This window comes from Typopeltis vanoorti, chromosome 18 (genome assembly GCF_054136105.1).
Source record: "Typopeltis vanoorti isolate ZY-2024b chromosome 18, IOZ_Tvanoo_1.0, whole genome shotgun sequence".
Lineage (NCBI taxonomy): Eukaryota > Metazoa > Arthropoda > Arachnida > Uropygi > Thelyphonidae > Typopeltis > Typopeltis vanoorti.
This window is the reverse complement of record NC_143566.1, coordinates 9909439-9931729: the sequence shown is the minus strand read 5'-3', so window position 1 is coordinate 9931729 and position 22291 is coordinate 9909439. Positions and strand designations below refer to the sequence as shown.

Here is a 22291-nt window from a genome sequence, read left to right as displayed (position 1 = left end):
CAATTTGATTCAATAGATCACAAGAAATTAATAAGTATCCTACAGAATAATGGTTTAAAAGGAAAATATCTACATATAATTACAAATATATACTGGAATCAAATGGCCTCAATAAGATACAAAAATACGTATTCTGATAACTTTGAAATAAAAAAAAGGAGTACAACGAGGATGTGTGTTATCACCCTTACTGTATAATATATATAGTGAGCAAGTTTTTAAAGCTATTGCAGAATTGATGAGTGTAAAAGTAGGGGGTAGAAACTTCAACAGCTTCAGGTATGCAGATGACATTGTCCTTATAGCTGAATCTGAAGATGATTTTCAAAACTTAGTCACAGAAATTTACAACAGAAGCTTAGATATGGGATTAATTATTAACCTGAAGAAAATGAAATGCATGATTATATAAAAATAACCAATAAATAAGAAACTAAATATAACTGTTAATCAAAAGAAAATCAAACAGGTTCAGTTTTTTATATATATATATATATGGCAAATGTTTACAGACAGAGGAAATTCCCTTAAAGAAATAAAAAAAAGAATAAAGATAGCAGAAAAGCCTTTATTGATATGAAAACTGTTCCAACATCCAGAGACACAATAAAAAGATTAATACAATGCAATATTTGGTCAAGCCTTCTATAGAACAGTGATACTTGGAATCTAAATAAAGAAGGAGAGAAAAAAATTAATTAGAAGCTTTCGAAATGTGGACCATCAGAAGAATGTTGAAAATATCATGGACAGAGAAAATGAAAAACGAAGATGTTTTAAAGAAAGCAAAAATGAAAGAACATGAATGAAAATCATTAAAGAACGAAAACTATTTTGGACATCTAACTAGACAAGTTAGATGACAAAGAACATTAATGAAAATCATTAAAGAACGAAAACTATTTTGGACATCTAACTAGACAAGAGACCAAATTGTATTCTTATTGGTTAAACCAAAATAAAAAATGACGGTACAACATTTGTTCGATGCAGTTGGCACACTCTCCCTCGATAAGTCTTTGGATCACTGGAGGTGTCAAATAATAATAATAATAACATGACAAAATTTCATGCCGGCTGGGGCTTCACCCGGTTAAACAAGGCCCCCGTCCTCCATTTCTATTTCCCATCAGTATATCAACCTGATCTAACCATGATGCACATGAGGCAGACTTTTACATGAACTGTCTTTTGTATAATATCATTTAGTTTTGTATATTTTGTAGTACCCAGGTATAATTATCATTTATATATACCTGGGTACTACAAGGTTTATTCCTTACACTCATTCAATAAAGCATCACATTCCATCATAATATTACATTTCCTCCAAATCACATCCACGTTTTCTCATTTGTCATATTTCTCTAAGTATGCACACATTCTTCGGCATTCCTCAAGCATGCGTATTATATTCCTGATGAACCATCTTAGGGAAATCTGCACTGCTCAGATATATCTGAGATACAAACTCTGCAACACACAAACTTTGTCCTCACTAACATCTTATCTGTAAGATGTTGGTGAGAGCAAAGTTGGTGTAAAAGTATCTGTAGAGATATAAGGTGGAAACTGAATGTTTATGTGTGAGGGACTGATGAATCTACGAGAGAGGGAGTGTTAATTCTGGATAGCGTTGAGCAATCTTAGAGAGATTTTTGGTGCATCATCACAAATATGTGTGCAATATCCCGTGGTTGGGCAGATTTGGGATTTGTATGATTTAGCAATGGTAAAGGTGCCTTAAGCAGAAGGTACACTAAATTTTTTGATAACTGCAGAAGCTGTGGTTGAGATGTTTATGACAGGAAAGGTTGGAAGTGTAGGTTAGTCCAAGAAGGGACATCTCACAGGAGGTATTACTGAAAGTTAGGGGAAGGGATGTGAGCTTTCTTTTCAGAGATCATACAGAACTGAGTTTTGGTGGCATTGAAGTCTACATGGTCATCCTTGCCTCATTGAGATATGTTAGGAAATCGGAGTTCAAGACATTGATCATGGTGGATCTTGAAGGTTCTAGCAGCTGGGTACTACAAGGTTTATCAAATAAAAAGGCGGATTTGAATGTACTGTGATCTGCTAAGCTATGGATAGGATTTGAAGTCTGTGAGAGTAGGTGAAAGTATAGGAGAAACCACCCATTATGATGACTCATAGTGAGCGACCAATAAGAAAGTTGGCATTCCAATTGCAGAGAGTGGAAGGCAGACCGTGCAATATTTCCATGCATAATTTTGTGATGTTAGCAAGTTTCATGTACATTGCAAGGACAGTTACAGGTGGATCTGATTTTTATTTTTAATGATCAATGCTCTAACTTGTGATGTTGCCTTGTACCCTTATATATGTGGGAAAGCAGACTCAGCAAGGTAGTGGTTGTTATTTGGGATTAGGCTGAAGCAACTAATTTATATTATTATTATTTTGTAGCTGAGATAACTTGCAGTTCTTGCATTGCTGTTGTGAAGTTGCCAACTAAAATCTTTAATAATGTTACAGGTGATGTATTTTGCAGAACAAAGTGTTTAAACGGTCATTAAACATTTCTCATATATTGCACTCACATGTTGGTCTGAAGTTCGGTTTTAGTAGTTTTTATAAAAACAAATCTCTAGTATAAAGCAAGATGGTTTACTAACAGGTCAAAGAGATTAAGACAGACTCCTAATTATGAAACTTTCAATTTTTAATTTTTTTTTCCAAATCATATCCAAATTTCTTAGAACTAAAAGATAGACAATATTCAGAAAACCAGCAGACGGATTTGACTTTCTCTGCAGTGAACAAAAACAACCAACCACAAGCCAGTGATAACAACAACCGACCAGAAGCAAGGAACAACAGGAGCCTCCAGTTGCCTTCAGGTAACATTCGCATAGTCAACCTATCCAACCACGCCCTGAACAAAGAATGAACACTTGCTACTCAGCAAAGGTTTAAACTTTGCTGTAGCATCCAGATCGATTAGCAAACTTAATTTTATTCATAGTATTGAAAGAGGCTTAAGATTCATCCCAACTACCACAGCAGATAAAACATGTTTAGAAATCTCTAACATTTTAAATGTAAATTATAAGAAAACAATACGAGCAACTTAATGAAACATGAATTGACAGCAGTGAAATCACTAAAATCAAATCCGGTCATTGTAATTACTAGAGCCGATAAAGGCAGTGCCACAGTTATTCTAAATCGAACGACATATTTAGAAAAAATCTGATAGTCTTGAACAACAGTATCTATCAACTTATAACTACTACCCCAACCAATCAAATAAAAAAGAAAACAGAGAAGCTACTTAAATCAGTCACTACATCTCGAAGATAGTCAAAAAATTACTTCTGCACCACGCTTGTTCTCTGAGAATTTACGGTCTACCAAAGATTCACAAGCAAAACATGCCACTTCTGCCAATAGTCGAGGGTATAGACAGCCCTAATTATCACCTAGGCAAGAAATTAGCATCAACACTCAAGGAGTTGGTAGGTCATTCCCCCTCCTATATTAAAAATGCACGACACTTTATAAACATAATCAAAGACATTACATTAGAAAAAGATGATTTATTAGTCAGTTTTGACGTCTCTGTCCTCTTCATGACATATCAGGACAAATTCCCTCCTGATATCATAGCACTCTTTGCTCATGTATTATGTTCTGGTTATTTTCTGTGGCAAAATGCTTTCCACCTACAAAAAGAAGGCACAGCCATGGGCTCACCATTATCTCCCCCACATTGCTTACTTTTACATGGAATATTTTGAGCAATGTTCTCTGGATTCCTCTCCTTTAAAACCCAAAGTCTGGCTTAGATACGTTGACGATGTTTTTGCTATCTGGCCACATGGCCGCCAGACATTAGATACTTTCCTTAGCCACCTAAACAACACAAATGCATACAATTCGCAATTGAGATTGAAAAGCAGAACACACTTCTGTTTCTAGGTACACTTGTCACACGTCTTCCTTCTGGCAGTCTTTCCTTCACTGTTTACTGGCAACCGACACATACTGGCCAATACATACGCATAAACTCCTACCACCACCCAACACAAAAACTAGGTGTCATTAATACTTTAAAAAACAGGGCTTTGAAGATTTGCTCCAATGAACAAGTGGTTAACGATGAATTTAAAGTTATCAGCAATACCTTACTAAAAAATGGCTACTACCAAAATACTATCAACAAACTTCTCTACAAGACCTCACTTAAAAAAAATAAACTAAACAAAGATAAACTAGACTACAATAAAACTGTAACCATTCCATGCATTAAAGAGACATCAGATAAAATAAACAGAATACTACAGAAATACAACCTTAAAGCCACTTTTAAACCGCCTGCAAAATTAAAGAGCTTACTCAACTCATCCAAAGACCCACTTCCTCCGCTGGCCCATCCTGGAGTATACGGTATTTATTGCACCTGTAATCTACTCTATATAGGGGAAACAGGACGCACAATTCCTATCAGATAAAAGGAACATAAATGACACATTAAATATAATAACTATGGTGAAGCTGGCCTTTCTGATCATGCCCTGAACACTTTACATAGAATCGACTGGAAAAGCACCTGTTGTTTACTTCACACCAAAACATAGTATGAACGTAAGTTTAAGGAAGCCTGTGAGATTCTTACCAACCACCCTAATCTTAACAATAATGATGGTCTAAAAATCCCAAGAATATGGAAGGCACATGTTCTACCCATTTAACCTTTCTCCCTAAGAGTTAACTATAAATAGGACCATAGGTAATCCAGAATCTTAACAATGATGTCCTAATTTAATATGACAATTGTCATGTTAAATTAAGATATCATTTTTACTGTAATAAAACTATCTATATGAAAGAATGTTTTTCTGATGTTATCTTGAATAGAATATAGCTTTGATGTAGTTTTTTTTAAATTAATTAATTTTTTTTTTTGTTTGTTTTTGCTAGAGGTCATGCCAGTAGAATAACTGTTGATCAAATCATTGTCTCTTTAGCATACTGTGTGAAATATAATTTGTAACACTAAAAGAAAGGAAAATGAAATTTTCGAAGTACTTATGGATAAGATTTCCATTGGATGTTGATCCAAACTTATGAAAGACAAATTGCAACTGTTCAGAATTGTGATATCCACTGCCCTGATACTGAATTTATGGATGAGATGATATTTCATCAGTTTAGGAATGAATTAAAACAGAAGTTAAGCAATGTTGTGCATATGTATAAGAAAAGAATAGCCATTATTAGACAAACACTTGAAATTGGATCAGTCTTAAAAAAACACTGCGAAGTACTGAACAAATAATAGTGCTAAACAACAAAAATCAAGATTATAACAGCTTTAAAAATGTTGATTAATGTTAAAGAGGGTTTATTAGTTAATTCAGGGAAGGAAGTTGGCTAACTGGTTGTAGGCTACTAATTTGAATCCTGCTCTGGAAATGAATGTTTGTGATTGTATTTAGGTGAAAAATGAATGTCGTCATTCAGTGTGAGACCACTGCCCTGTTTATTGGAAGCCTGAAGTGGCTTGAGAAAGTTCTAAGTTCTAAATTTCCAGATTATGTAGAAAATAAATAAAAAAATACAGAAAATTAATAAAATAATAAAAAATAATAAAATAAATTCCTTAGCCCACAATACTGATGTACTCTAGGTTTACAATCTTTCTAGATGGAAGACATAAAAAATGGGATAAATTTCAGAAGTGCTCAGGTTGTGAGCTTCCCACTCAGAAGTCTTCTAAAACTTGCAAGAAGCTCTAAGAAGATATCTAATTACTGAAGTTCCTCATTAATGTCTTACAACACAAACAGTTGATCAGGAAGATCTTTGATTTGGAGATGATCTTGTTGTTCCTTAATTTGAATTCTTGACAGCTTTGGTTCTCTTGAAAATAGAACCTTTGAACTTGTTAAATGTTTTAGTTTAAGGAATACCATTCTCTATTCGACACAGGAGCCCATGTTTCCACAATAACATAGAACCTCTTTCTATTGATTAAAGATTCCCTAAAGTTTAATATACTTGGGTTGAATAAGGAAGTAAAGCTTGAAGGGAATTTTTAATTATGAGTTAGCTTCTACAGAAGTATTAAAAGCCAAGATTTATCTACATGTTAGAGGTAAATCACCTGATTCAGGTGATTTACCTTTAATTGGTATTGATAGTACTGATTCATTTTGTGAAATCTCGTTGAATAGTTTTTAGCTAATTTTTCTTCAAATCCATTGTTCTAGCTTTACCATATTATGTTAGAGTTATTATACATAGCATGCATCTCTCTCTATAAATCCAAAGTATAAAAATCTTATCTTGGTATTAATTTTCATCTTTGAAAGTAGTATCCCTCTGTTTATATCTTCTTCTGGAAATATTATTCTCCTTTAATCTGTACATCAGCAAATAGTTATATTAATAGTAATTAAGTTATATATAAATTATATTAAATAGTTATAAAACTTGATTTCAATAACCCCACACAGTGTTCTTTTAACTTCTTTAAAATTGATGAATATCACTTTCTTTTTTTTATGTTAGACTTACAGTGTACTTATCACATTATGACAGAGATTAAATTCATAGTCTCCCTAGATTAGTGGTCCTACCCACCCAATTTAGCCTTTTTTGATGCTAACCACTATATAATAACATTATAGAAACTTTTATTGCAAGAAATTTCTCTCATTTGCAGAACTTTTCTATTGATGTGCCTCCAGATGAGGAAGAACAAACTGAAATTAAGGAAGAAGAAATTTCAGAAGAGCAGAGAATAACTCTGTTTATACATAAAATGTGCCGAGACACACTAGCACGAAGTATTTCAATTGTTGCTAGTCATCCTTTTCATGGTAAGATGCAAAATTTAATATTCTTAATAACAATTAATTTAAAAAAAATTTAAGATGCATTACTTAATAGCAGTTTTGTGTGGTGACATATCATATTAGCTGAACTTAAGGTTGTTTTTGATACGAAATCCCTCTCAGAGATAATTTTGCCACTAGAGTGACTTAGTCAAAAGGACTTGACAAATTGTCTTAGTGATCATAAATACCAAATATCATCAAATTCCATCAAGCTGGAGGGAAATTGTTATAAAAAATTGATATGAATGGTAAAAAGGAAAAAAAAAAAACAGCATTCATCAAGCAAGCCTGAACTTAACAATTAAAATCAATAATGAAAATTTTAACAATAAAAATCTGTACTCCAGCACATACAGATTTAACCAAACGAACATTATGCTTGATAAACACTTATAATATCTACATACAATACAATTGAAATTCTTGAGTTAAATGTTTGTCTTTTTACAAGAACTACCATGATGTCTCTTGGCAGATGTGCATTATTCAAAGAATTTTGTTGAGCAGTGACATTTTATAAAAATCTAATAAGGGTTTCAAAGATTATAGAGCATTTATAAATTAAAGATGTCAAGAAATTATATTCTTGGTTTAATCCTTTATCCAAGTGTTAGCATACAAAGTTTTCACGTGAAGTATTTTCAGGACAGGGCAACTCATATATAGAGGCTAATGACTTTACATCACTTGCCTTAGTATCTTATAATGCAAAGCACATATCCTTACAGACATGCATAATGCTATGCATTATGGGAAGGGTCACTACCCAGACCAGTTTCGACCTTCATTGAAGTCTCATCAGTGGGAGCCAGACCCAGAGGTGATACCAAGATGGAAGTAATGCCGTAGCCATATTTCCATATACGAGTAGCCAAAAGGTGTCACACCGATTAGAGATAGTTGTTGGAAGTTTTCCCACTTGGTAGTGACCCTTCCCGTAATGCATAGCATTATACATGTCCGTAAGGATATGTGTTTTGCATTATGGGATACTAAGGCAAGTGATGTGAAGTCATTGGCTTCTTTATACGAGTTGCCCAGTCCTGAAAATAGTTCTGGTGCAAACTTTGCTTGTATAAAGGATTAAACCAAGAATATAATTTCTTGGCATCTTTAATTTATAGTATAACCAAGTGGAAAAACTTCCATTAGAGCAGAGATTCTCAACCTATGGTACGCGTACCACTGGTGGTACGTGAACCACTGCCTGGTGGTACGAAAACAGAGTATAAAATAAAAGGGTAAATTAATATATTTTTTTACTCGCAACATGAGTTGAGAATTAAAAATGTATACACAAATATTTAACAGTTCTACTTAAAATATTTCATGCAACTAAATGAAAACAATTAGATTTTACATTATCATTAAAAACTTTTATGTAATAATATACAAAAATAATATGGAAGTTCAATTTGAATTTAATAAGTATTAATCAAATGACAGTGACAGAAAGTAACTCGAATATATTTGATTGGACAACAATGGGAAACAGTTTGTCCTTTGTTGTTTGTTTAGCCACGAGGTGCAGTTACAGTTAAGAAAGTAGTGGTGTTAGATTATTGTTTTTGAATGTGAGATTTTATTTATGAAATTGTCATCATATTTATATGTAGTTTGTGCCAGAGGATAGATACCGGAACACGAATAAGTGGTTAATGAGTGGTTAAATTTCTCCCTTCAATCTTTTTGAAGATCGAAGGAAGAAATGAGTTGTAAGTGGGGGAAACAATTCTTCTCTGCGAGAAGCCACTACTGTACTTTGAATCCTAACCAACCGACGGAGGACATCATTGTACAAGAATGCAACAAAAAGCTCTGTGCAGCACAACGTAAATATAATCTTAGTTATTTATTATATGGTTTTACATATGATAAATATGTGAAACCATATTTGGAGAAGAAACCGCACCTGTTCCCCAGTGTGTGATTTGTTATAACATTCGATGAAGCCTTCCCTTCTTAAATGTCATTTTGAAACCAAGCATGGTAATTTAAAACACAAACCTTTGGAATATTTCCAGAGAAAACTGTCCGATTTTTCAGCAAGGAAAAAAACAAATATCCTCATTTTCAGGATTTAACACGAAGGCTCTGGAGGCATCTTATGAAGTCAGTTTCAGAATAGCTAAGGCAGGAAAACCTCACACGATTGGAGAGCATTAATATTACCAGCAGCTACAGATATGGTTAGAATAATTTTTGAGGAAAAGGCAGCAAGACAACTTGAAATGATTCCATTGTCCAATGACACCGTATCATTAAGAATTTAAGATTTGTCTTCAAATGTTAAGGAGCAGTTAATATAAAAAGTTCAGGCTAGTAAATATTTTTCCATACAATTGGATGAAACTACTGACATTACCAGCATGGCCCATCTTCTTACGTATATAAGATTTATAGATGGGAAAACAGTGAAGGAAGATTTCTTGTTTTGTGAACCACGCCTGCTCGAACAACCTCAAATGAAATATTTTCAAAATTAGACCAATTTATGAAAATGAATGATATAGAATGGAATAAATGTGTTAGTGTTTGTTCTGATAGAGCACGTGCAAAGGTTGGGAAACACAGTGGCATTGTTGCAAAAAATTAAAGTAGCTCCACTAGCAAAATTTGTACATTGTAGCATTCATCATGAGGCTTTAGCTGCAAGAAATATGTCTGTTGCTCTGAAGATAGTTTTGAATGAAAGTGTGAGAATTGTTAACTTCATTAAGTCCAGAGCTATGAATTCACGACTATTTTCCATTTTGTGCAATGAAATGGGTGCTGAACATGATTCTCTTTTACTTCACATTGAAGTTAGGTGGCTGTCGAGGGGAATTCCATTGAGCCACCTGTTTGAACTTCATTCAGAAGTGCAGGTTTTCCTCTCTGACAAATCTTCAGACTCAGACTTGAATTATTTCACTGATGAACTGTCGCTTGCCCGGTTGGCTTACCTGGTAGATTTATTTTGCCACCTCAGCCAGCTGAATGCGAGCTTGCAGGGTGCACGTACTTCCTTATTCTTATTACAGGATTAAACTGCGGCTCTTAGGGAAAAAACTTTGCTTCATCATTAAAGAAATCGATGCTGGAAACACATGTTCCTTTCCATTGTTGGATGCTTTCTTAACTGAGAATGAAATTCTTCTTCATAGTGAACTGGCAGTAAATATAAAGAAGCATCTTGGGGGTCTAATCACAGATTTCAAGGAATACTTTCTTGAAAAACCTGGCTTCAGAATTTTGGATTAGAGAGCTGTTTTCCATTGATGACACCTTACCAGAAACATTAACTCCTTCTGAGAAAGATGGATTGATCGAGCTCTCCTGCGACGGAAGTCTCAGGCAAACGATTAAGAGGTTGGATTTAACAGACTTCTAGTTGGCAAGAAGAAATGAATATCCAATGATCTCAGAAAAAGCTGTAAAATTTATGTTAGTGTTTGCAACTGCTTACCTATGTGAATGTGGGTTTTTCTTTCATTTATATCAAAAACAAGTACAGGAATAAGTTGAATGTTGAACCTGATTTAAGACTCAAATTAAGTCAATTGAAACCAGACATTAAGAAGCTAACTATAACACTTTTGTTATTCTAACCATATCGGTTAGTCAAGTGAGTTTTAATTTATCGTCCTACATGTTTTACCGATTTTTGCTGTTGGCATCTTCAGGGAATATAATTGGTAAGTATATATGAAGGTAACGGACTAGGTTTTTAACTGACAGTTCTAATTCATACAAAATTAGTATTGTGCGAGACAATGCACGTGTCTCGGGAACATGATTTATTTATTGCGAGACATAATGTAATTGGCGTGAAAATTCATTTCTTTGATGTTTAGTGATCTGATTAAAACTTTCCAAATTTCTGGTAGGATTAGACCTTGATTCTTATTTAGGTTTCCTGTTGAACGGGCGACCGTAGCAGCCTCTTTGAAGGTTCTGGAATGGTAATTCTCTTCTATATAATGTTTGCCTTAAAATCTACTACTATTCCTAAAATAGAGTTCATCTGCAACTTAGAAAAAGCCATCTCATTGCTTCCACACCCAATACCTAATGACTTAAGATTAAATAACAGCATTATCCTTTCCACTCCGTCAAGATCTCCTAACTCTAACCAAATGGAAAGAAGAACACTACTCAAATTAAAGAATAATAAAGACATCATCATACTTAAAGCTGACAAGGCAACAATACTGTTATCTTAAATACAAAAGATTATGAAGAAAAAATTAAAAATCTATTATCAGACATGTCTGTCTATAACATTCTTAGTACAGATCCTATGCAAAAAAACCATAACGACACAAATGAACTATTACGTGGAATGACTAACTGGCCTATAGACTTAACAAAAGAGCTAAAATCCGTTGACTCCAAGATTGTATGGCGTTCCTAAAATACTTGAAGGTTCATTATGTCCAATAGTTGATGGAATCTATTCTCCTACTTACCAACTGTCTAAATATCTAGCCAAGATTTTACAACAACACATTCACAACTCGGATACTTATATTAAAAACTCACAACATTTTATTGAAAAATTTAAAAACATCCCTATCTCTGAAGATGATATACTAGCAAGCCTCGACGTCACATCTTTATTTACAAACATTCCAGTTGTGGAAGTCATCAACATCTTAAACAACTTGTTCCCAAGAAATATCACTACTTTGTTCAATCATTTTTAACTTCGAACTATTTCATTTGGGCAAAAAACAGTCTACAAACAACTTACCGGATTAGCCATGGGTAGATCCCTCTCTCCTTCTTGTGCTGACTTATTTATGGAAGACCTAGAGGATAAAATCTTATCTCAAATTACCCCCAAACCAAAAACTTAGTACAGATATGTTGATGACATCTTTATCATTTGGAATCGCACAAAAGAAGAACTAATGGATTATCTCAACCAATCAACCAAATCAATAGTTTCCACCATACCATCAAAATCACATTAGAATTTGAAAAAGATGAAAAACTTCCATTCCTAGACATCCTAATAAAGAAACAAACCAATAACAGTATCAACCTGTCTGCGTATAGAAAACCTACAAATGTTGGACGTTACCTCCATTTCAAACTTGTCACATCATATGTCCTAGAAACTTAGCATTATCCATATGCTTAAGATAAGAGCTATACATTACACAACAGACCATGATGACTTACAAAAAAAGAATTAACTACAATATCCAGAGAGCTATCCTTAAATGGTTATCGAAAAAGACTCTGCAACAAGATTCTCTTTTCGGATATACCACAAAGACAACGTGATGAATACATCACGTTGTCTGTAATGGAATAGTTATAATCAGTACTATAACTATTCCATTTGTCAGCAGCATTTCCAAAAAATTGGCTATCCTTCTAAAAGCACACAATATTAGAGTAGCATTCAAGCCGGTCAATACTATTCAGAAATTTTTAAGATCACTGAAAGATCCTCATCCATTCTACAAGTACTCTGGAGTATATAATATACCTTGATCCTGTGGTGTTAGTAACCTTGGTCAGACTTCTAGACTTCGAAATGAGACAGAAGGAACACATAGGATATGTCAGAAACAACAGACAGGATATTTCAGGCCTTTCTTGCCACTTTGCCTCTACCAATCATCTCATTGAGTGGAATAAGAGTCGTACCTTATATAGAAGAGAATTACCATTCCAGAACCTTCAAAGAGACTGCTACGGTCGCCCGTTCAACAGGAAACCTAAATAAGAATTAAGGTCTAATCCTACCAGAAATTTGGAAAGCTTTAATCAGATCACTAAACATCAAAGAAATGAATTTTCACGCCAATTACATTGTCTCGCAACAAATAAATCATGTTCCCAAGACACGTGCATTGTCTCGCACAATACTAATTTTGTATGAATTAGAACTGTCAGTTAAAAACCTAGTCTGTTACCTTCATATAGCTTACCAATTGTATTCCCTGAAGATACATGTTCAGGGAATACATTACATGTTTCACCGATAGCAAAAATTGGTGAAACATGTAGGACGATAAATTAAAACTCACTTGACTAACCTTCAAAATTCACTTGACTAACCTTGTATAATAACTATAACACTAAAGTGTTATAGTTATTATACAAGTAGTCAAGAAAGAAAATCACATTAAGAAGCTGTGTTTAGCTAAACAAGCACAACCTTCACACTGAAACAAGAACGTGAGTTCTGTAATTAAAAATATGTTACATTTATAGCTTGTACTGACTGTAAGTTTATTTGAGAACTGGAGTACCATTATCAGAAATATGTGCTTGTCAAAATTTGTTTATGTATTCACTCATTGTTATTTTCATTATTAAAAATTGCACATTTTACAGAACAATCCATTGAATAGATTCAAAGAGTATTTGTTTCTCCAATAAATACATACATACATCTTCAAGGCCCACTTTTCCTAATTGGGTTGTGGGGGCAACAGCTGCAAGAGGAACTTCCAATGGTCACGATCCTCTGCCACCAAGCTTAGGTGTTCTGGTGGGATTCCCAAACGTGTCCACCCAAGGTTTTGGATATAATCTATCCAGCGAGTCCTTGGCCTTCCACGTGGCCTCCCACCCTCTGGCTTGGCAAAGAGGGCCTGCTGAGGGAGCCTCTCTTGTGACATTCTGACCAGGTGCCCGTACCAGCGTAACTGTGATCTCTCAACACGGAGCAGCGGTTGAATATTGAGGGTTTCCAGAATTGCAGAGCTTCTGACTCTGTCGAGTTTTGTCAGCCCTGCAACCCATCGAAGGAACCTCTTTTCAGCCGCTTGGATTCGTGTCCGCATTCTTTCGGTCATTACCCAACTCTCATGACCATAGGTGAGGATGGGGACATAGACTGTATTGAAGACAGCCAGCTTTGCCTTCTGGCTTAACTCCTGCTTCAATACTACTGAACGGCCAAGCTCCCGCAATATTGAGCTTGCTAAGCCAATTTAAGTATCTAGCTCCACGTCCCATTTTCCATCATTCGTGAATATGGACCCAAGGTATTTAAACTTCTCCACCTGTCTCATTGGGACTCCACTTACATTTAGAGTGCACTGGGATGGTTGTCTTGAGACCACAAATGTTTCAGTTTTGGCCACACTGATCTTCATTCCAGCATCTGCACAAACAGCTACAAACCTATCCAGGGTCTGCTGGACGTTATCTGTGGAAGAGCTAAGCAGAACTAGGTCATCTGCAAAAAGCAGACGTCCAGTGCTACATTTTCCAATTCTGACACACTCACTGCCTCGGCTGTGCCTATCAATTCAGTCCATAAATATTATGAAAAGGAGGGGTAACAGAACACACCCTTGGCGGAGGCCAATGGAGACTGTGAAAGGGTCAGACTTTGTGCTGTTTACCCTGACACAAAACTCTGGGCATTCATACAGGGACTTGATGGCAGCTAATAGTTGACCATCTACTCCATACTCCTGTACTTGCCAAAGCTTATCCCAAGGAACCCAGTCATATGCCTTCTCCAAGTCCACAAAACATGTGTAGACATTCTTGGCATATTCCCAAGATTTCTCAAAGACTTGCCTTAAAGTGAAGATTTGGTTAGTTGTGCTTCTACCAGGACGAAAGCAACATTGTTCTTCCTGGAACTTTGACTCAACTATGCTCCTGCACCGTCTTTCCAAGCACTTAGCATACACTTTCTCAGGTAGGCTGAGCAGAGAGATGCCACGATAGTTACTGCAATCCTTCTGGTCTCCCTTCTTAAAGACTGGTATTATTATGCCTGTCTGCCATTGCTTTGGTGCTTGCCCAGATATCCAAGCAGCCTGACACACTCGAGTCAGCCAGAGAACACCGTTCTCTGGCTGACTCGAGTCAGTTCTGATCGAATGTCATCATCGCCAGCAGCCTTGACTGATTTTAGCGATTTTATTGCTAAATGGACCTCTTCTGCTGTGAGACTAGTCATTGCCCTGATCTGCACCTCTTGGATGTCCACAACTGCTGAGCCACCCGGGTTAAGAAGGCTCTCAAAGTATTCCCTCCATCTGTGGAGGATATCCTTCTCAGTTGTTAAAAGTGCACCATCAGAGGCCTTAATTGCCCTTGCTGTGCACGATTTCCTCCCTCGAAGGCGGCGGATGGTCTGCCAGAATACTTTGTTTGCTTTTGCATAGAATGAGTCTAATCTTTCTCCAAAGGATTCCCAAGCCTTCTGCTTTGCTGTCCTTACTGCCTTAGCAGCAGCTTTTCATGCCTCAGCATACCGCAAACGTATCTCAGTTGACCTGACTCTAAGCCATGTAGGTAGGACTCCTTTTTTGCCTGGACAGTTTTTCGTAGTTCTTGGTTCCACCAAGGCATCCTTTTCTCACTACCTGTTGCAACGCCGAGTCGCTTTTTGCCACACCATGAGAGTGCAGAGGCAGTGACAGCTGTTATGAACAGCTTCCATTCCTCCTCAATGGGAATCTCTTTGAACCTGGAGGAAATGTCATCTGCAAAATTCTGCCTCACAGCCTCATTTTCCAATGTCTCCCATTTCACGTGGTATAGCTGCTTAGGCCTACCAGCCTTGATGGTAGCATCTGGTTTCTGAAGCCGTAGAGTGGACACAACAAGGTGGTGGTCAGTTGACAATTCTGCCACTCTTCTCACACGAACGTCCAACACTGAGGAAAATAGGTCTGCTGAGACTATAAAGAAGTCAATCAGAGACCTTTGTTCTAGTGTATCCCTGTACCAGGTATACTTATGGACTTCTCGGTGCTGGAAGAAGATATTCATTATGGACAAGCTGTTAGTACAGCAGAAGTCCAATAATGTCAACCCATTCGCTTTAAGGTCAAGGGCACCATTTCTCCCAACCACATCCCTCCATGTCTGGTCACTGTTCCAACGTGTGCATTGAAGTCACCCATTAACAGGATTGATTCCATGTCTGCCACCCTGTCAAAAGCAGCATCCACTTCCTCTAGGAAGGCAGAGTATTCTGACTCTAGATTAGGTGCATAGGCTTGCACCACAGCTAAATCATGGTTTTTCATCTGAAGCCTTAACACGCATACCTGTCACCCCAATGGGATCCACTCAGCAACTCAGTCTGACAGCTGGGGGCTTGTGAGTATCCTCACACCTGCCTGAGCAGACATTGTCGGGCTCACACCAGAGCAGTAGAGCTTCCACCCCTTATCCAGGTCGACAGTTCCAGAGCCTCTCCTCTTGGTTGAAGAAAGCCCAACAAGTCTAGCCGGTAGCGCTTGGCTTCCTCAACCAGTTCCAACTCCTTCCCTGTCAGAGAGAAGATGTTCCAGTTGCCTAAAGCCATAGTCTGGTGCCGTTGTCGTTGCCATTTCCGTCCTTTTGCAGAACCATTTCTTTGCGCTGCCCCTAAACACCTCCCCAAACGGGTAGCGGACCCATTGATGAAGTTTCCTCTAGCAGAGTGTTGAGGAGTGGTGTCTAAGGGAGACTCTAACATATTTTTCGAACGGGTCCCTCTGCCTAAAACCTGAACATGTCCCTTGGTAACCCGTGCGACGGACGATAAATATCTGAATAAAATAATAAATAACTAGCATTGTAGAGATATGTTTATTTCGCCCCTGGGATTAACAAATCATGCTTTTCCTGAATAAATTTGCATACTGGTACATCTAATATCCTGAATTAAATATAGTGGTACACCACTGGAAAAGGTTGAGAACCCATGCATCAGAGCATTTATGATATGTCAATCTGTTTTTGGCTTATGTGATCTAAACATTTCTTTATCTAATGCCCATTTTTATTTATTTCTGCATTTTTTATATATTAGATAATCTCCTAAACCTTATTCTGGAGACTACATGTGGAATTTTTCAAGCCTCCAATAAACACAGGGTTATCGATAGCCTTGCACTAGGCAGCGAAATTCATTTTCTACCTCATGTCATTCATAAACGTTCAAGTCCATGGCAGGATTTAAACCTGCAGCCTGTCAATTGGAGAGGAATTACATTAACCCCTTGATTAACCTGGCTGCATAGTTTGCGTAGTTTTGCTAAATAGATGGCCCATTTGAAATCAAAATTGAAACTTTTCATTGAATTCTAATAAAAATCATAAATACCCCTTTTCATTTAATTCTATCCAGCCTTATCAAAATTTTTGTTATCAGTTCAAATTATTTACCACTACAGAAGATCCAATTGAAACAAAATTGAACTACACGGACATCTTCTTATATGTATTCTAAACTGAAGTTTTATTAAATTCTATCAAGCCAGGGTGAAGTTATACAGAGTTATAATATATACTGTATAATAATTATACAGTGTATAATTTTGATACCTTTCTTTCCTTTGGTCCCTACAAATGGTGTGATTGAAACAAAAAATTAAAATGGCTTGACAAATTTTTATAAGTACGGGTGGTCCCTGAGTTACAAATGGGCTCCCAAGGGCTTCCCATAAGGATAATTAATAATTCTGGAACTAGTTTCTTCCGTGCATATAAACAAAGCCACATGCCATAAGCGGTTCATTGGCATAGCATCTTTTTCATCTTAACTTTTTTATTCAATTTCGTGAGTCTGTGATTACCCTTATGATCATGTCTCCAAAGCGAATGTCCACTGCAAGTTCTGGTGAGCCTGTAGCAAAGAAAAAAGTGATTACAATGAAAACTAAAGTAGAAATAAAGCATTCAGAGAGGGGCCAGATGCCATCATTCATTGGGAAAGCATTAGGCTTCAGTCGCTTGACTATCGGAACAGTTATAAAGAATAAAGTGAGAATAATGGAACATGTGAAAGCCAGTGCTCCAATGTTGTTGTTGTTGAGTCCATTGAAGAGCTTCTAGATATGACCTTGGAACTGTATAACTGCTTTGGCAATCTGTTAAACTTTGATGGAGTAGAGCTTTTCTCTAGGGTTATTGTCAGTTTTCTGTAGAGCAGCAGCAATAGCTAGACAAGAATAGATATGGGCAGGTGTTAGTTCAAGTCCTGGACAGTTCTTGCATGCTTCATAGCTCCTACTACCATCCGGCGGAATTTTCATGCCTTTAAAATGTCCCGTCCTTAGTCTGATGATGATTGTGGTTATTTCTCTATTTTCATTAATTTCACTGATTTCATTCTTCTTCTTGATAGATTGTTTTACCAATCTTATTTTGGCAACAGAGTTAGCATCAGTTAGTGGTATGGGTGTAATTTTTGAGGTAAATATCTTGCTTCTTTGGCTAGTCTGTCTGCTCTTTCATTGCCTTCAATATTTATATGGGCTGGTATCCATTGCAGTGTGCAGTTCTTATTTTTCAAATTTAAGGTTGTTAGTAGTTCATGAATTTCCTGTGTGAGTTTTGTTTTTCCATTTTTTAATGCCTCAAGTGCAGATTTTTCACTGTAGATGGTTATTCCTTCTGTAATGGTTATTACTGGATTAGAGAGATAGAACTTGAGAGCTGTTTGTATGGCTGTTAATTCACAAGTGAAGTTTGAAGCTATTTTGCCACTTGTGGTTTTGATTTGCATTTCCTCACCTCCAGGTAGAGTTAGAAAAACCCCTGAACCTCCTTGGTTGAATTCTTCATCAGATGATCAGTCAGTATTCCAATGAAAGCATCAATTATTACTAAGAATCATATTGGATCAGTTATTGAAATGTAAAGGTTATTATTGATTTGGTTAGAAGATCAAAACAAGCATAACATTCCTATTAACCTAGTGTTAGTGCATGAAAAGGCCTAAAGCATTTGTAATACTTTAAAAGCTGCACACATAGAAAGTGAAGGTAGTTGTGATGAAGAATTTGTTGCAAGTAAATGTCTGTTTAATCATTTCAGAAATAGGGCAAATATGCATAATGTTAAAGTGCAAGGGGAGGCAGTCAGTGCTAATGTAGCTGCAGCAACTGAATTTCCTGATGTGTTGAAAAAAATTATTGAGGAAGGGGGGGGGGGATTTGCCAGAACAAATATTTAATGTAGATGAAAGTGGATTGTTCTTGAAAAAAAATGCCTGAAAGATAAGTTCTTTCAGATCTCAAAAGAAAAAAAAATGTGCCAGGGCATAAGTAGCAAAGGACAGACTAACCTTATTGCTTGGGGGTAATGCATTCGAAGGTTTTATGCTCAAGCATTTGCTTGTTTACTGTTCTGAAAATCCAAGAGCTCTTAATTGGAAATCAAATTTAAAGGCCTGGGTCCCACTTGCCGTGTTTGAAGATTGGTTCTTGAGCTGTTTTATTCTTGCTGTGGAACGTTGTTGTTTGGAAAAGAAAATTCCCTTTAAACTTCTGCTTGTGCTGGACAAGGTTCCTGGTCAATTGTTACTACAAACAATTGACCACGGAGTCATTTCTGCATTTAAGGCTTATTACTTACATTACTTACCAAGTAATTACTTTGCAATTAATTACAAGTAATTACAAGCAATTACTTATTACTTACCAAGAGCTCATAATTGGAAGTCAAATTTAAAGGCCTGGGTCCCACTTGCCATGTTTGAAGATTGGTTCTTGAGCTGTTTCATTCTTGCTGTGGAACGTTGTTGTTTGGAAAAGAAAATTCCCTTTAAACTTCCTGCTTGTGCTGGATAATGTTCCTGGTCAATTGTTACTACAAACAATTGACCAGGGAGTCATTTCTGCATTTAAGGCTTATTACTTACAGTGTACATTCCTGCAAGCAGTCAGGGCTACAGATGATAATGTGATGATCTTGAGAGAGTTCTGGAAGAATTCTAAATCTATGATGCCATCAAAAATATTGTTGATTCTTGGTAAGAAGTGAAGCAATCAACAATGAAAGGGGTGTGGAACAAACCATGCCCTCAATTCTGTGATGATTTTTGTGGCTTCAGAGAAGACATCGCTGAAGCCAGAAAAGCTGTGATGGATAGTGGCAGTGCACTGCAATTAGACATAAATGAAAATTATGTCGTTGACTTACTAGAGTCCCATTCACAAGAATTAACCAATGAAGACCTTATGGAGATAGAGAGGCAGTTGATAGAAACACAGGAACATGAAGAATCAGAAGATACGAAGCCAAGAAAGTTTAAGACAAAAGAATTAGCTGAAGCCTTTCATCTCATTGAAGCAGGATTTGCTAAGCTTGAGGAGCAAGATCCTAACATTGAGCGGTTTATAAAGTTTTTTCATGCAGTTAGTGAGAACATCAGCTGCTACAAGGCCATTTATGATGAAAAAAAGAAAAAGGCTGTGCAAACAACCCTAGATACCTTTTTCAAGAAACTGACTTCAGTGGTATGCTCTGCTCCTCCATTTTTACGAATTGTTTATGTTAAAATGTTTATTAGTTTTAGTTTCATAACACGAATTGTTGGCACTTGCGATGTGCCCGTTATTGAAATTGTTTTGTCAAAAATGATATGTAAAGAAGTTAAAAAATTGATGTACTTACCAGATTTGATATTTGTATTACTTAAAAGAATTTTATTGTAATTTAAAATTATCAAAAGTTGTGTTTCTATGAAGACATTCTCTCTTGTCGCTAACAGAGACAACGTGCCAGCCATTACACCTAGTTTCTCGCTTGCTATTTTCAAGGAGTGTGCATGCTCGCCGAGAAGTTTGATGAGTGATTGACAGCTGACAAGAAGCGTTCGGTATCCAAGTAATGGCTGTAAACAAGAGAGTGTTCGGAAGGAATTTAGAACACAGGCCGGCAGATATTTGGGTTCGGAGGAACTTAAGTTTTTTTTATGTGACGGTCAGAGGAAAATTAATAGTATATTCCGAAAAACGATTGTGGAACTATTAAGTTTTAATGTGGAATAAGTATATGGATAAATAAAAGAAAATATTGCTATATGTGTTTTAAACAGAATATTGGAGGAAACACTAATTGAAAGATTTATAGTAGATTCCGAAAAGGAAATTGTAGAACTGTAAGTTTTTTTTATTGGAAGAGTTAAGACTGTCAATAAGCATTTAGTGAATAAAAGAAGAATTTGCTATTTACGTTCAAAAGGAATGTTCGAGAAAACTCTGATTAGGAAGTTTCATTTGTATTAAGGATGCCGGATCTGACTATTATTTCTACTGAAGAAAAGAGACAGAATTAAGTTCGGAAGAATTAATGTGTGCTACATGAGTGATGAGAAAGGATCCTGTGTAAATGAAGAATAGAGTCATATATCTTCTGAAAAGGGCCTTGACAGAGAAAGAAACTGGCTATGAACATTTTGTGATTGTGCAAATAAAGTGTTTAGTCTAGTCTTAAGTGTAAGTTTATTTTTAAAAGGCCTTGGATCCAATTAATTTTGTAATTAGTTATGTAATATTTGTTTGAAGTGTATATATATTGTTTTTGTTTTATTAAATGTGTTTATTTTGTATTTGGTCTTGAGTCAGTGATTATTTGGATTCTGAAAGAAAGAGTTAAGATCATTGCACCAATTGGAGTTGAACCCTTGTGCATATAATAACATATAGGTACACTCAGAATTAAAAAAATAATTGTTAGAAACAGAGATTATCTCTGTGGTAGGATTAAATATTAAGATAATATCTATGAATACTCTATCCTCTATATAAAAATCAACCAGTTATTAACAAGAACATCAGCTGCTACAAGGCCATTTATGATGAAGAAAAAGGCTGTGCAAACAACCCTAGATAGATACCTTTTTCAAGAAACTGACTTCAGTGGTATGCTCCGTTCCTCCAGCAACAGAATCAAATACTGATTCTCCAGCACCTACTCCATCCTCATCTTCTGATTAATGTTAGCCTACCTTCTTGCCTCAAAAATACCCCTTCCAGTAAGTAAGACATTGATGCAACATTAGGTGTTAACTTTAACATTTTTTTTTTTTTAAATTTCTCCTATGTAAACTTTTTGTATGAGTTTGTTTTTATGTTCTGTTTGTTTGAATTAAAAGAAAGCGCACAATCGTTTCTGTAACTTATTATTACAGTACAGGGGTGTTATTATTATTATTACCCTGTATTATTATTGCCACATATGAGCCATGTGGAAGTGGTGTTTACACTCCTCAGCACTAAACTGCCTGAAGAGAATGTCATGAGTTTGATTCTAGTCGCGACTAGAGGAACTTTTTCTAAGCCTTGTTTTGACTGTTTCCCGAGTTAGTTGATCTCTGGCATGGGTGAGTGGGTTTTTCTCCTGGAAACTTGGTTTTGTCATCCCGTAAACTTAAGAAATTGACCGCAGGACCCACACTGTTTTCAGACTTTAAAAAAAATATTGTAGTAGGGTTAGGTACCACAAGATGGCAGCGCTTGTTAGTCATCTCTTCACTGCATGCTGCTTAATTAATGATAGCCTTTGGCCAGCTATCTCTGATTGGCTGTTAGTTGAAATGCTCACTCAATCTCCAAAAGTTAGATACGGCTAAACAGCCTCACCTACTCCCTATATGGGGGGGGGGGCATTAGCTGATTTATTATTACATATGTGCACTGTTCATCAGGGATCCAAGGTACATACAAATCTGA

General features: G+C 36.2%; 1 protein-coding gene across 1 annotated transcript in view; it reads left to right on the top strand.

Annotated features, from left to right (window-relative positions):
- The window catches only part of LOC150096482 (mitochondrial carrier homolog 2-like), a 295508-nt gene that overhangs the window by 60061 nt on the left and 213156 nt on the right, over window positions 1-22291 (top strand). The window contains exon 4 of the mRNA XM_090407808.1: window positions 6695-6851. Coding sequence (XP_090263934.1) covers window positions 6695-6851 — 157 coding nt within the window. The remainder of the gene's footprint in view (window positions 1-6694; window positions 6852-22291) is intronic.